This window comes from Ruditapes philippinarum, unplaced genomic scaffold, assembly GCF_026571515.1.
Source record: "Ruditapes philippinarum isolate M1 unplaced genomic scaffold, ASM2657151v2 ctg496_1_1_1_1, whole genome shotgun sequence".
Classification (NCBI taxonomy): Eukaryota; Metazoa; Mollusca; class Bivalvia; order Venerida; family Veneridae; genus Ruditapes; species Ruditapes philippinarum.
In genome coordinates, this window is record NW_026858812.1 from 68,246 (window position 1) to 84,349 (window position 16,104).

At 30.0% G+C, this 16,104-nt stretch overlaps 1 protein-coding gene across 1 annotated transcript in view; it reads left to right on the plus strand.

Annotated features, from left to right (window-relative positions):
- Nucleotides 1–16,104, plus strand: part of LOC132754345 (integrin alpha-6-like) — a 77,618-nt gene that overhangs the window by 206 nt on the left and 61,308 nt on the right. The window contains exons 2-4 of the mRNA XM_060744963.1: nucleotides 3,051–3,295; nucleotides 9,335–9,462; nucleotides 12,683–12,768. Coding sequence (XP_060600946.1) covers nucleotides 3,081–3,295; nucleotides 9,335–9,462; nucleotides 12,683–12,768 — 429 coding nt within the window. The 5' untranslated portion in view covers nucleotides 3,051–3,080. The remainder of the gene's footprint in view (nucleotides 1–3,050; nucleotides 3,296–9,334; nucleotides 9,463–12,682; nucleotides 12,769–16,104) is intronic.

Genomic DNA, 16,104 nt, shown 5'->3' on the forward strand with positions numbered 1-16,104 from the left:
GCTATATCTTTAAATTGCGGAAAGTGGTCATCATGCGGTGAAAATGTTTATTATTATAGTTGTTTACATTCAACTGATGCGCTCACTGTTTAAAAACTGCACAATTTTGATTGAAAAAGTGCGCGTCGTATAGCACGTTTCTACGATCACTATGTTGGAAATGCCATGTCACGGCTCATATGCATTCATAAAATTAATGCATACCGGTAATATATTTTCTGTTTAAATGTTATGCATGTTTTTCTGATTCTTATATAAAATACTTAACCTGAAGAATGATTATACATAACAAATATTTCATTTATAGTTCAATAAATGTTTCATATTATCAATAATTATCAAAAAAATTAGAAACAAAATTACTTTTTACTAAATTAACGTTGTCATACAAATCGTTTTTTCTGAAGCTACGTCTTTATGTACATAATAGAATAAGGAGTTGAAATGTCCTGTCAATCAAAGGGTTTTAAATGTATTAGGGGTCTAAGTGGCATGGGTTGAGGAGTCTTAGGGTGGTTAACCATGTTAACCATATCGAACATATCTCATCCTAACAGATTGTCAGACTGCTTTTACTTTGTACACACACTAATGTTCAATGACTGTTTATAATAAATGTATAAAATATTTATATACGTCCTATTGTATTGCAACTTTTAATAATCCTTAGTGGCTTGACGATCTACCCCCAATGGACTAAGTCTGGAAGAGAGATAAAACATTTTGTGGTGTAAAGCCAGAAACAAAACGCTGGTCTGTGGTGTGCGTAAGGATATTTAATATTAAGCATTGATAAGTGAAACTTAATTCTAAAAAAGCGGAAGATTTGATTAGTTTAAACATATTTTATTTCTCAGACTATATATTCATGTTACAATTTACAATGCACACATAGCAATTATATAAATATTCTTAAAAACAGGATTAGAATGAAAAGACAACGTGTCGTATGAAATTCTTCTCCTTTAATTGACATTTGTAGAGAAGGTAAGAGCTTGAATTTTGCCAGACTTTCAGAGTGATGTACTACTATTATACTAAATAGTATATTATTGTAAATGATTCGTCTTGCAAATCGTTCCAAACATTACCAATGACTTATTAAATTTATTTTCATTATTTCAAATAAATGAGATACATTTAATCTTATAGCTATATTTACTACCTGTGAAAAATGTTTACCAAAATATTTAATTAAATAAAAAATCATACATTGATGCATATTTGTTATATTTTATTTGAACAAGAACGTCATTTTATAATAACATTTCCTAATTATTAATTTCAAAAATATGCTTTCAACAAATATTCTCTCAAAGTACGTATATCATGCAAATATGATACATTTGTATTGAGTTATCTCAATTTTCACTCAATATAATCCAATCCAGGTGTAACAACTTAGGTATGTCGAACATGTATACTGATTAATCCTTACAGTATACAATACTATATAAAAAGTAGCCAAAAAGGCCAGGAGATGTAACGTCCAGATACCCTTGGACAGTGTCCCTGTATTTTTTCAGCCCACAATCCACACTCATTCAGTATAGAATACAAACATAGTCTAAACCTTAAGCTGCATGTGATGATATGTGCAGTTACAAAAAAATATACAGACAATTTTAATGGTTGATAAAATATGAAGTATCGAAAAGATTTGGATAAGAAAAGTCATGGAAGAAATTGGTAAGAGATAAACCTTTTTAACTATATTCTTTGAGATGAGATATTTTTTCGCATCAACTTTATATTTGTCTAACGATAAAGATATCTAACGGACATTTATATATAACACACAGGAAAATATGTTCTTATTTTATTTAATATAATATAAACAAGGGATACAAGTCGTGGCCTCGCATTACCAGCACGGTTCGTAAAAATGCATTCCACGTGTAAACTGTATAAAATATCCTCTATTCCATCAAAGTTATAATAGAATTTAATATTCCTAAGTTCTACTACAAAATGTTCATAAAAACCAATAACATTGCAGGAAATAACTAAAATTTCAATAGTTACATTGGTTGTCAAATTGTCGTCCATTATGCATTTGTGTTTATGTTCCGAATATTTTCATTGGCTGATGAAAAAATGCTATTCGACGCGGCTACACGCCGTTATTATCCGGATTATTATTATTATTATTATTTATTAGTAAATGAAATTAACAGTCACTAATAGAAGTTGGGTTTACGCATGGAACATACGGACACTATTTAGAATGGAAGAAGAGGATAGAAATTATCAAAACAAAAACACAAATTGTTTAAACTTGTACCAGAAGTGAAAGATTGCATCATTGATGGTGGTGGATGATTGATATTTAACCGATTACATGATAAAACTTTTATATGAGCATACGTTTGCATTAGATATCGTTTTACACTTGTAATTTAAAAAAAAACCCGAAATTTTACGAACGTGTGCAAGACTGAAAGATGAAAGGTTATTTTTTATGATATCTAGTCCATGTATCAAAGTGGGTCATTTTTTTTAATTATCGGTTCTTTCATGAATGTCCAACAATCAAAAGAAAAAAAAACTGTCATCTACTGCTTTCTATTTACTTTTTCATAAATTGAGTAATTTTGAGTTGTATCCTTTGTTATTTATATATATAATGGGAAAAGAAAAAAATGACAGAAGCCCCTGCGATCTAATATGATAAATTTGAACTCGCTAAAACATGTGACAATGTACCTTGTCTCTCTTTTTTCTTCGACTGTTTGGCTTGGTGTACTTTAACTAAGTTTGATAACATTTTGTTCAAATTCTTTTTGCAAAATATTCAATGTATTTAAAGTGTGTTTTCCCCGGAAGTAAAAAACTTAGTTGACGCCCTCTGCGATATTGTCAAAGAGAAACAACTCTTGCTAAACACATATTTTACAGGAGCGTGTAGTGTCATTGAACGCAATGCAATTGCGATTGTATCCTCAATTTAAATCTATGAAAGAAGAATTATTGCATATTTTTTGTACATATATGCTTGAAATATATTTTATGTGTAGCTAAGAATTGATTTTATTTTTGCTTGTGAACAGATGCGACACTAAATTGTCACCAAACAGATAATGGCGGAGTGTCCCAAGAAAAATTTATTACACACCTGTGGAATCTTATGTATACATTTAGTGACAGTTTTAGGATTTAATTTAGACACTGTTATTCCAGTGGTTAAAGAAGGACCGGATAATAGTTATTTTGGATTTTCTGTCGCACAACATCAGGAATTGAAGAGAATACCAGGAACGCAAAATTTCGATAAAAGTACTGTTATTGGAAATTAGTAAGTATTTATCAATTAAAAATTGTGATAAAATATCTTTTTAAAACCTATACATAAAATGATCACTGGGAAAAATGTGCCCTCATCTAAGCCCTGTTGATGGATGAGGGGCATTATTGGAGTAAAAGCCGGAGGCTGAGCATGTATACTTAGCATGATAGTTGCGACAATAGTTACGTGAGACGCACTCAAATGAAACAGGAAACCCCAATTATGTGGCCGTTCCTTTCCCCGGAAGTGTAAACAAGCTGATTGTCATAGTTTAAAGTATAACTTTGTTGACGAATATACATAAAGGGTAGGGTACAAGAAAATATATATAACGCAAAAAGGGAGGGAGTATACATGCTCAGCCTCCGGCTTTTACTCCAATTATGCCCCTCATCCATTACCATGAGGGCACAATATTTTCGCAAAAGCCTTCGGCTTTACATGTGTACTTAGCATCTTTAAATGTTTTGTCAACAAAGCCTTAACTCTCGGCAATGGGAAACATGAATATAACTATATACTCATCTCATCAAAGGATAAAACTGTTCAAACAATATTCCCTCACAAAAGCAAATTTATTAAGACATATTCAATATACTAATACCTCTACATTCACTTTAATATCTATCAAAGAAAAGCAGAATTTTCAAAAACAAAAAGTATCAAGACTAAACTGGCTGTGCAAAAGACATGTCCCTATTTTCAAGTACCGATCTACAATAGAGTTTATTAAAATAACTATCTGACTTCAAGTCTACAGTATCCAAATTAGAGTTAAGAGAACACTTTCTATATGCTGCTGATACAGAGGTTGATTTGAAGGAGTGTGCCTTAAAAACTCCAGTATCCAAGCACATATTTCAACCATCTAGGTACAATGCTAGTTGTTACCTTCTCTAAAGTAACATTAGATATTAACAGCTGTCTCGAGTATCTAAGTACCTTAGTTACCTTAATATAATACAATAATGTATGCATAACACATAATGATTCTTCCTTGAAATGTTCGAAACTTAAAGAAAAAATAAGAACATTATATCTACCTGATCTAGGTGTTTTAACAAACCTGGAAAGAAAAAGATAACTTCAGAATCTGTATAACAACAATTATCAAAATTCAAGGAAACCATAGTCTGGGCTCTAGGAATTAAGGCTACAACCTTAAAAGTTAACAATTTCAAAGATAAAGTTTCTTAAGGGAAAAGTGACTTTAAAAATTTCAAAACCACTGATACATCCCATGTAAACTTATGCTTAGATGCAAGGGGATTTCAATGGAAACAGGAATTATCAAATAAGGATAGAGTCTGTAAAAGCTTAGTTTTACGGGTATTCAAAACAGAATAAGATTTTTTTATCACGATATAATGAAAACAAATAGTTCACTACTGTGCAAAAGGGATTTTTATATTGTTTAATACACCAAATATACCATCCCTACCATGCCAAACCATATTCTTTTCTTGTTCCTGGTCTCTATGCCTGTAAGATGACCTCAACAGCTTCTGGCGAAATTTTTCTATTGATAAATGATTTCCTGAGATAATAACACAAATCAAATTAAATGACTTTCCTAGAGGATGGGGAGATCCGCTGTAAGCCAATGTCAGTACATCTTTGTATTGTGGCAACATGACAGGAAAAGTAATCACACTGTGAACACTAAAGGAAACCAGGGTTGGGATTTCCAAAAAAGGTCAAATTAAAAGAGCTTTCTCAACCTTATCTTCATTAACTTTGTTTATAAATTTACCAATGGGATAAAGGGTGGAAAAATATATTGCAAGAACATCGCCTTGATCTTGCAAGGTCATCATAGAAAAAAGCCCCTGGCTCTTGAAACCAATGTACAAAATTACTTAATAACTTATTTATTCTAGAGGCAATCAAATCAATATCAGGCAAAAAGAAATGCTTACACAGCCTATTAAAAATTACAGATTTAAGCTTCCATTTAGTGCTATCAAAAATATTTCTTGAAAAACAATCTGCTGTAGTATTTTCTTTCCCAGCTACAAAAGAATCAGAAATGAAAATATTTCTATCAAGACACCATTGTCATATAGTTCTTGATAAACCATCTTAACATAATGAGGCCATACCACCTATAACATTTATACATGTATTCTTCACTGCTGTTACACTGTCACTTTGATAATCTATGTGGACATTACTGCAACTATAACATAAAGATTGAAGATCAAAATTAATTGCTGACAATTCTAAAAAAAATTTTTTTCTTATTGATTATGCATTAATTTCCCATTCATTATCATATTATGTATTTACATCCAAAAAAACGCTTTTTAAACATATATCCTTTTACCAAACCATTGCATGTTTATTTATATATGGTTCCCATTTCAAAATCATATACAAAATTATGTAATCTGCATACTGTCATACAGACTTATCAATAGTAGGCATATCTCTGTGCATAAAGTGTAAGTACAATGTTATCATGTCCTTTTAAAGTACAACTTGTTTTTAATTATATTGAAATGTTTTGTTAAGTTATAAATGATTATTATGAATACAAATGTTTATAAAAATCTCCCTTTTTATAGATTTTATCGGCCTCATTTTATGATATTTGTTGTTTTCTTTTTACCTATTATATTCACTGGAGTGTTGAAATACATTTGCATTAGCTACACCTAGTTTGAAACTTATCAAGCTGTGCTTATGAATTGATGGAGAATGCAGTTAAAATAAGTGAAAGAGCATGTGGACAGAGAGGAAGAATTAAGCCATCGAAAAAAAAATCTCCTGAATGTCATATAAATCTTTAACTGTTATACCATATGTTACCCAAGTAGAATAGACCCTTTCCGTTGATACTGTAAAGCCCTGACGTTTGGGGGAAAGATTTATATACATGGCAAGTAGCTCAAGAAATTTTGCACTTAATGTTGTTCATTCAAATGGTAAAAGTGACATGGTTTGTAACGCACATTTTGTTTATAACCTTAACGTTATGTTATGAAAAAGATAATTTTATATGAAATATAGCCAGCCAATCCTGATATTTATGTAATATTAATCAATGTTTTTATTTGAATCTTGGGAAAATTTCAACAACAATAAAATGTCACTAGCAGGAATTTCAGTTCCATTGGGATTTTTATTTTGAAATTGGGAAAAAGTATATTTGCCATAGAGAACGGTCTGGTAATCTGACCCGTGTTGACACTGGGAATAGGCATGCAGTCTGACCATTTTTAATACTCCGTAAATGGATGAAAACTGTTAGTGCTTTTATGCTGAATATTTACTCATAATTAATGCATGACCGTTCAAATTTCATAAATCATAACATGATGTGATTAAATAGATTTTAGAAGGATGATATGTCAGTCACCGTGTGCAGTTTTGTGATAAGTACTTATACGTAATTTATATAAGTTCTTATTGACAGGGAAGTCTTGTTATCTTTCCTTAAACACTCATCATTTTGATTGTTTTATAAAGATTATTTAAAGGGAAAGGGAAGGTCACTCTACGCGTGAATCATAATAACTTGTTTACTAAGAATATTATAATTATAAAAAAATTTTACCTTGTATTATGCACGTATTTTCCTGTAAATACACAAATATGATTGTACATGAAAACTAAATTATTTCTTTAACTGTCTTGTCAATGCACCAATTTAATGCCCAACAAATTTTCTTTATTAAGTTATAAAATGTACAGTTGGAAACAAATATTTAAGTGAAAAAATATTTAAGTAAAGAAACATTTAAGTAAAGAAAAAATAATTAAGTAAAGTACCTTAAGGTGCTCACCAATGTGACAGTGAAGATTGATTCCTCCAAAAATACATTGTTTGGAGGAATCAATCCCCACTGTGAATACCGCATGCACCTGATATTATTCATAATAGAGATTATATTTTCAGAGGAATCAATCCATTCTTTGAATAACCAATGTAACAGTGAGGATTGATTCCTCTAAAAAATGTAAAACTAAAATGTCATCATATAGCCATTATTGAAAGTTACATTTTAGGATGGTATTAATTGCTTAATTTCATGTGGCAGACCATGCAGTCTATGATCATCATAATTCTTAATATAATTACATTTGTACATATATTTATATAAATAACAAATAACATAATAAATTACAAATTTTTAAGTGTTAATTAGGGGGATTGGAAGCCAAAGACTCATTCATATGTGGCCAGACACCATAGTTTTATAAACCATAGTTTTATAATGATCCCAGTCATTCATTGGTGTGCCAGCAAAATATTGACTAAACAAATGAAACAAAATTGTAGAGAGAAAAACCATTTAAGCACCCGAAAGTTATATTAGAATAAAGTAAAGCATGTTGTTTTACTACATTTATATGTGCGCTATTACTTGAAATGATGAGGGCTCTTGAGAAACAGTTTACTTAAAAAATGTGAAGGATTATAATGTAAAATTTATCTGGAACTTCTTACACATTGCTGATAAACCTGTGATAGGCTTTTCCACTTACATTGTTTTGTAATTTGTTTGTGTGCCATTTTGCTGCAAATGAAATGGAATGTTTATACAAATACTCCCGTGTTAATGTGAATAAGGTAGAATAAATGATTTGAGACTAAAATAATACATGCACAAATGTCAATGTTTTTCATTTATGAGGAGTCAGGGTTTGTTCATGCAACCTGGTGACTACGTGTACTTTAATTTCTGCAGTTTCGATATTAACTCATTATGACCTTTATGCCACTGAAAAATGCCGCTATTCTGTAACAGTGTCATAACTTTTGAATATATACATTCATTTATTTATTATTAAGAAATATGAGGTCTTAAGAATGTGTGAGGCCTTGAGAATGCATTAATTATTTTTTCTATGGTAAAATATATATAAAATTTGTTCTCGTAAGCAAAATTAGAAATGAATGATCAAGCTCATGAATCACCTTTTGCTTCGATTTTTTTTCCGATTTCAATTCTTTTGTCAGATTTACTTTTCTTTGCCCGATTTTGTCAGATTTCATTTTTTGGTCCGAAATTTGTCAGATTCTGATGTTCTGCCTCGATTTTGTCAGATTATTATTATTTGCCTTGATTTTGTCAGATTTCAATTCTGTGCCTTGATTTTATCAAATTTCATTTGTATGATTTTGGCAATAATTGATATGTTGTCAAAGCAACTGGCTGAATTTTAATTAAATTTATGATGTCGAAAGCAAATAAATTGCCAAAATTTTCATTTAGTATCCTAAAACCTTGTCTTTATAAAATATGTATAATAATTCAGCTTAAGTCTGAAAAAAGCATTGATATCTTTCTCAAGTCAGTTCATTTTAAATTACCATAAATTAAAGAATAAGAAGACATACAAATTACAAATCAAATACATGTATATTTATATTTGTTATTAATCATATTAACCTATTTGTTTAGGGAAAATGATATTCTTAATCGTATGGCCTTAATTCTTAGTGGTATTTAAACAGTACTGTGCTTTCATTATCGTTTCTTTATTTAAATAACCACTTGTAATCTGGTCTTATGATGTTCATGTATTTGTATATAAGCATATCTGTTGGTAGATTTATCAATGAAGCACTACTATCAGCATTGTATTATAGTTGTAATTGATGATGTTTAACTTTGAAAGTCATTATCAGTCAAATTTAAATATTGTTTGTTTGTTTTTCACACTTATGTTTTTCGTAATATCTTTGGTTGTTGATCGTCCTAAGTGGCTTTACTGGATAACTTACCAGTAGTTATCACTTTCACTACTAATCTGGCATTATTTCTGAATCAGTGGTGATGGACGAATTAGGTCAATTGTCACAGAGAAATTATACGCCTCACCTGAGGATTGAACCAGCAGCCACTGTATTACTTAAACCTATTGAACTATAATGTAAACAGGTTGAAGATGGAAGCAATTTCTGTTTCTCCTAACAGAATTTTTGGTATATGAAATGCCATCTTATCTTTTATTCATCTGGCAAAAAACAAAGATCGAAGAAAGCAGCTGTTTTATTCCAATGCTTCATTTTTTTCCCCTTCAATTTTCTATTTTCAGCATTGTAGTTGGTGCTCCAAATTTAGATCTTCAATTTTCCAACGAGAATTATACAGGCGGTGTATATAAATGTAACGCACTTTCACCGAAGAGAAACGACTGTGAACTCCTGCTCAAAAATGAATACAGTAAGTTAACTATGCCTCGTTAAAATATAATTATTTAGTAATTAACTATTTTGTAATTAACTCTTAATCAAAATCGTAAGACCCAACTAAATCTTAATGTCTAAATATCATAATAAACATCATAGTTAAGTTTTTTATGGTAATATGGATAGTTTATACTACAGTTAACACAACTTATAACGATTTCACTTATAACTATATACCGCTCTAAACGATGCCATGGCTGCAGTCCCGACTCGTTTTATACTCCCCGAAAAAAACAAATTTTACAACTTTTTTTGGGTAGAAGTGCTGTATCAAAGAACTATAACTCTTTCTTGCCTAATTTTGGAGTTATTGCCCTTTGTTCATTTTTACACTTTGTGCTAGCTTTTGTCATTAATTTCATTAGGTGGATGCATATAGAATAATTTGTCAGGTCCTTAAATCGTCTCCCATTTTGCTGAAATTCTAATCAGAAACAAAGATATTCATGATGTGACTGTTGATATGCAACCAGAAATTCCTTTAAACCCTTATCTCACTCACCTAATTAAAGTATCTTTAATCACACTGGCCATAGCTTTCGCAGTGGTGGGTCCATTACAGTGGCGGTGGAGTATCCATCGCAGAAGCGGTGGATAAAAATTGGGCGATTGCTGTTTTCGGTAAGTTGATGAATGAATTTGCTTTATGTTTTAACGCTTTTCGGGAAGCACATAGTTAGACTGGAGCCCAAATATGTACATTTCAATTTTATTTTAGTATACACATACCATTCAATTTATTGCCATTGATGCAAACACTTTTGAAAAGTTTGATTAGAGGTCGCCACTTTTGCCGAATTATGGTTAAAGCACGTACAAATGTGTGCAAAACGACCCCTATGATTTTCGCTTTCATCTCCTTCAATTGGAAACTCATTTGGAAGGTATTGTTATAGAGTAGTCAACATTGAACAAACTTTTTTGTTTTATTTCTGAAGTATTTTTGTATGTAAACAGATACAGATTTTGATTTGTTTCTTGTTGAATAATGCACCATTCGAGTTAAATGCGCAGTAATGTAAGAACATATATAGTGCCCTTTATCTTTATATTTCATGCATTTAAAACCCGGACTGATGAAGAACCAATGCCCGGCGGAAACTAGGAGCAGAGACATCAGACCTTTATGCACCACCGTAAGGAAATTTACCGATGCGCAGGGAATTGCATAGACCAAAGTGCTTTATTGATTAGCATTTGTTTTTGGTCGTTTTTTGTCTGCATATGTTCGAGTGTCGAGCATAAAAATAAAGTAGGCATTCATAAATAATGCCTATGATGCAGCATATATCTGTACCTGTGGTGTAAATTCTAATTCTATGCATAAGAGAAATAACAAGTTTTCGAGCCTAAGTACAAAATACCTAAACAGATAACATAGCGAAGATTAGTTATAAAGATTTTTAACATGTTATATGGTCGTATATAAACATTTATGTTGAACTATTATATATTATAAATATAATCCCTTCATAAATAACCAGCAGTCGGGTATATAAAACACCTCCTCTCGTCAAACTGTACAGAAGTGTTTGAAAAAATGCAATGAATTACATGGTGTACGTGTAATAAGTTGGAATAGTACATATGTGGGCTCTCCAGATTCACTATGCGTTTCCCGTAAAACATTTAAACATAAAGAAAAAGTATGTTATAAACTTTTTATCCATCGCTTCTTTTTTTATCCACCGCTTTTGCGACGAATACCACCGCCGCTGTGATTAATCCACCGCTTCTACGAAAACTATGGCCAGTGTGTTAAGGAACTTGTTCAACTTCCAATCTAGACAAAACCATTCATCATTTTTAAGATGGGAAAAATTTATTTTACTAACTGAATTTAATGCAGACCATGATTAAATTGGGCACATATATGCAAGCTCTGGTTGCATTTGTTTTATCATTGGTCTCCCATTAAAACTTGCAACATCCAGTCAAGAATAGGTTTGTTTCAAGAATGATTGTACCTTTATGATGTTCTGTTTTTGTAAAATGTAATAAAGATAACGTGTACTATTGGTTCTCACAGCAAGTTAATTATACAATGGAAACTTAAAAAAAATGCAGAACAAACCATGGGATTGTATGAGAGTGCAATACTTGTTGACAGTGAGTGATTATTTCCCAATAAACCAGCAAAAATAACTGATAATTTCATTAATGCATATGTACATGAGAACAAAAAGGCATTATGTTTAAACAAGAAAGGCCTTCTATTTTGGATTATATGCAGAAATCTATCTAAACGTTAAAACAAAGTGGAACAGAGACTAAGATGTTTGTCGACATTTTCCATTTTTTAATTTGAATAAAAAGATAAGATGTAAATTAATAGAATGAGAAAATAATGAGGTATTGTCTCTTGGTTGCCATGGATATAATGATATACAAGGAAAATGATTTTTTTTCTTTGTTTTTGTATTGTTTTTGTTGCCATAGTGACAATAAAGTACATGTATAGGGATTAATATGTCATTTTGTTTTTGTATGCAAATTTAAGGTTTTTACTTCAAAATTATGAATAATAAACACATTTTGGTAACATTTTTTTATTTTAACATTTTTCTTATTTATTCATAATAGATTTCAATTTGGTTTGATATGCAAACCAAAATGACTTCAAAATTATTAAAAATAAACACATTTTGATAACTTATTTTTTATTTTAACATTTTGTTTTATTTATTCATAAAATATTTCATTTTGGTTTGATATGCAAATTTAAGTTTTTGACTTTAAAATTTAAATAATACACCATTTTTTTTAAAAATTTTTATTCTAAAACCCCAATTTTAAATTCGGGTATTTTTTGGGTAAAAACATGGGTTAAAATCACCCTTTTTGGGGACATTTTTAAATTTTTAAACCAAAAATAAAATTAAGCTTAAACAAATTTGACGCATTAAGTAGGTTCATTTTTTAATTGAAAACCACCAACCAAAACAATAGATTTTTTAAAAATTGACTAAAGTAAATTTTTAAAACAAGTAAAAAACAATTTAAAAAACCCTTTTTCCATCCGGCAGTTTCACTTTTTGGGGCCATTTATTTCCCATTAAAATTAATTGTGATTTTTGGGTTTCATTGACAAGCAACCCGGGGCCCAATTTTACTCTCATAATTTGTATTATAAATCAACAGAAAAGGAGAAAAACTCACAATTATATTCTTTTGTTAATTACCTCCCTTTGCAGGTCCATCATCTACAGTAGATAACGGAAGGAACAATCAATGGCTTGGTGTGGTTGTAAGAAGTGGTGGCCCTGGAAAAGGAGTTGTGGTAAGTTTTCATAGAATTTTCTTTCCACCGACGGCACACATATAATATATTACTAGCATAGAATAAATCGACATTGTTTAAAATTTCAACAAGTAAGGGGAAAATAAAATTGTGAAATGAGGGTGCCCAGTAGCAAAAAATAAACAGAAAAAAGTATCTGACTTCTCATAATTGTTTATGATTTAGAAACAAGAAAAAAGAGAAGTAAAAACTTATTTTTAATTTTTTTAGGAAAACGTAAAGATCTTACAAGCTCTCAATATTATTATGTCCATAATAATGAGAAAAGTATTGAATTACCATTTTAGTTCTTAAAAAAAATGAAAAGATAAATGCATATTTTATTGAAAGAAATCTCAAGGTTCTGACTAATAAAATCTTGTGTAAAATTGTAGATGCATCACTTTATTATGCATTGGCTTTGTACATGGGCGATTGTCTCTATAAAATTATTGTATTAAAAAGTTGTAACCTTGAAAAGTTCATTTGTCACTGTACTGACCTATGGTCAGTGTTGTATGGTGTTACACCAAATAGAACAGAACAGAACAGAACATATCTTTATTCAGACTTGTACATAGTACATCATCTTCAACACATATATATTTAACAACTAAATATTCTGCACATGATTTAAGCGTTACAAATCAATACAATTTTAATTTTTGTTTTCATATAAACTGATCTACAAATAACAGGAGAGTGAAAGTATATTACAATGTAACTTATCATATATAATAAACATTTTATTGAAACGGACTCCATAAAATACAATCTTCATATACCATATTCATATTGTTTAAAGCTTCGTTTAGGAATATTGCTAAATTACATAGTTTTTTTGTCATTGCTATTAAACAATTCATAATATTTGAATACATATGGTCTTTTATAGATTTTATCATTGAAATACTTGATCATCTAAGATTGCGATAACAATGGCATATACATACAAAAGTGATAATATCTTTCATGTCATGTAAGGAACCGTTTAAACAAAATCGTTCATGGTAGGTATTCTGTTTAACCGAATCTTCCGGTATGAATGCGAAGAAAGTGAGCTAAAATACGTAACCTGGTAATGAAAAAATCTTAAATTAAAGGGTACTATGTCTAAATATTTTTCATATGTAAAGGATCTTTAAAAATGTGTGTATTCATCCAGGATGCCATTTCTGCTAACTGCTCCAAACCATTCTTGTTTAAAACAATCAATCATTCTAGTTTTAAATACAACTTGGAAATGTTTTAAAGATAAACAATCATAACTATTTACAAATATATTAGAAAATCCATAATCGTCTAGAATCTTTTTCACTCGACTTATCCAATTCGTATGACCTTCTAAACTATCTTGCACCGCTAAATTATACAATTTGTTAATAATAATATTTTCAGAATTAACAATTCTACACCAAAATTTAATAATCTTACAATAACGTAAAATATACAGAGGATATCGCTCAAGCTCACCATATACAGCATTATTGCTCGAATTAATAGGTACTTTAAGTATACGTTTACAAAACTTTAAATGTAACCGTTCGATTTCCTTAGACTTGCTAAAACCACATACATCACTGCCATACAATAATATCGAACCTACAAAAGAGTCAAACAATTGACAGAGTACTTTTAATCTTAGCGGTAAATTTTTACAAATATATAATAACACATTTAAAGCTTTTAATGCTTTGCCAGATAAATATTCATTATTAAGGTCAAAATTACCATTGTAGGAAAATAACGTTCCTAAATAATTAAAACTGTCTACAACTTCAATGTCTGCGCCATTATATGTCCATTTTATATCTTTTTTTAATCTTCCTCTTTTTCTAAATACCATATTTGTTTTTTGTTGTTTTTTTTGACACGTTAATTTCAATGCTCCATTTAATACAATAGCTATATAGTAAATAAAGATTGTCGTGCAATTCTTCGGGTGGTTTTCGAACAATAGCCATATTATCAGCAAATAGCAATAAAATATAACTATATCATCTATTAACAAACCGCTGTTTATACTATCCTGTAAAATAATTCTATGTCGTCGAGGAATAATGATACTTAAACTGGTGACATTATCTCCCCCTTGTCTTAATCCAAAAGAGTATTAAAAAACTCAGAAAATGAATTGCAGTGTTTAACACATGACTTTACAACATCATACATATCTTTAATTATTCTAAGAACTTTACCTTGGACTCCGGATTTAAAAAAGCTAAAGCCATAGTGCATTTCTGTATATAGAATCAAAACATTTCTTTAAGTCGATAAAACCTACGTACAACCTTTTATTATGATTAAGATAATGCTCAATTACAGTGTGGAAAATATTGCACTACCTTTTTTAAAACCAAATTGTGCATCTGTTATTCCCTGATTTATTTCACAAAAAGAAACGATTCTATTATTCAATACTGATGTAAATAACTTTGATAAACAGCTTAACAGTGTGACACCTCTATAATTGTTGACGTCATTTTATCACCTTTCTTGTAAATGGGTATAATAATTTCTTCTTTCCATTTTTCTGGAAATACTCCAGAATCTAAAATAACGTTAAAAATATCACATATGTACGGCATCAAAATATCAATAGTTTCTATAAAATATTCATTTAAAAGACAATCATTTCCATATGCTTTATTTGTTTTTGATTTTCTAACAGCTTTCATAATTTCGTCAGAACATATGGGGCGATCAAATTCGACATTAACAGAGCAGCTGTCAAAATCATGAGTACCACTAAACTGTTCAGCTTCTTCATTTTGATATGAAAAAATGTCATTTTCAAGTTTTGAAAAAAATTGAAAATATTCATCTTGCGTAATTAAATTTGCTGACATAAAGTTCTTCTTTTTTAAATATTTCCAAAAAGCTTTTGGTTTACAAAGTCTAAGCTTTTCAATTTCTTCTAATTTTCTAATCTTATACTGAGTTTTCTTTTTTTGTATCAACTTCTTATACTTTTGTTTACAATCGCAATAATGAATTCTACTAATATTTGATTTACAATTGTTAAAAACCCTTAAAGCCTCTAGATAATAGTTTCTAGCGCTAACACATTCTCCATCAAACCACTCCGCTTTACTAACAGAAGGCGAAATCTATAAAACATGTCGTTTTTGATTCTTTATAATTTTTCAAAAAATATTTGTCAGCAGCATCTTTTACAATATTCGTAAACCTTGATACAACATTATTTATACAATTTTGTGTTGGTTCAATACCATGTACTAATTGATTTAATAGTGTCAATTGGACAATAAGACTGGCTCTAAATGAATCCCTATGTACCTGTGACCACTTATATTTAGAAACATATATATCATC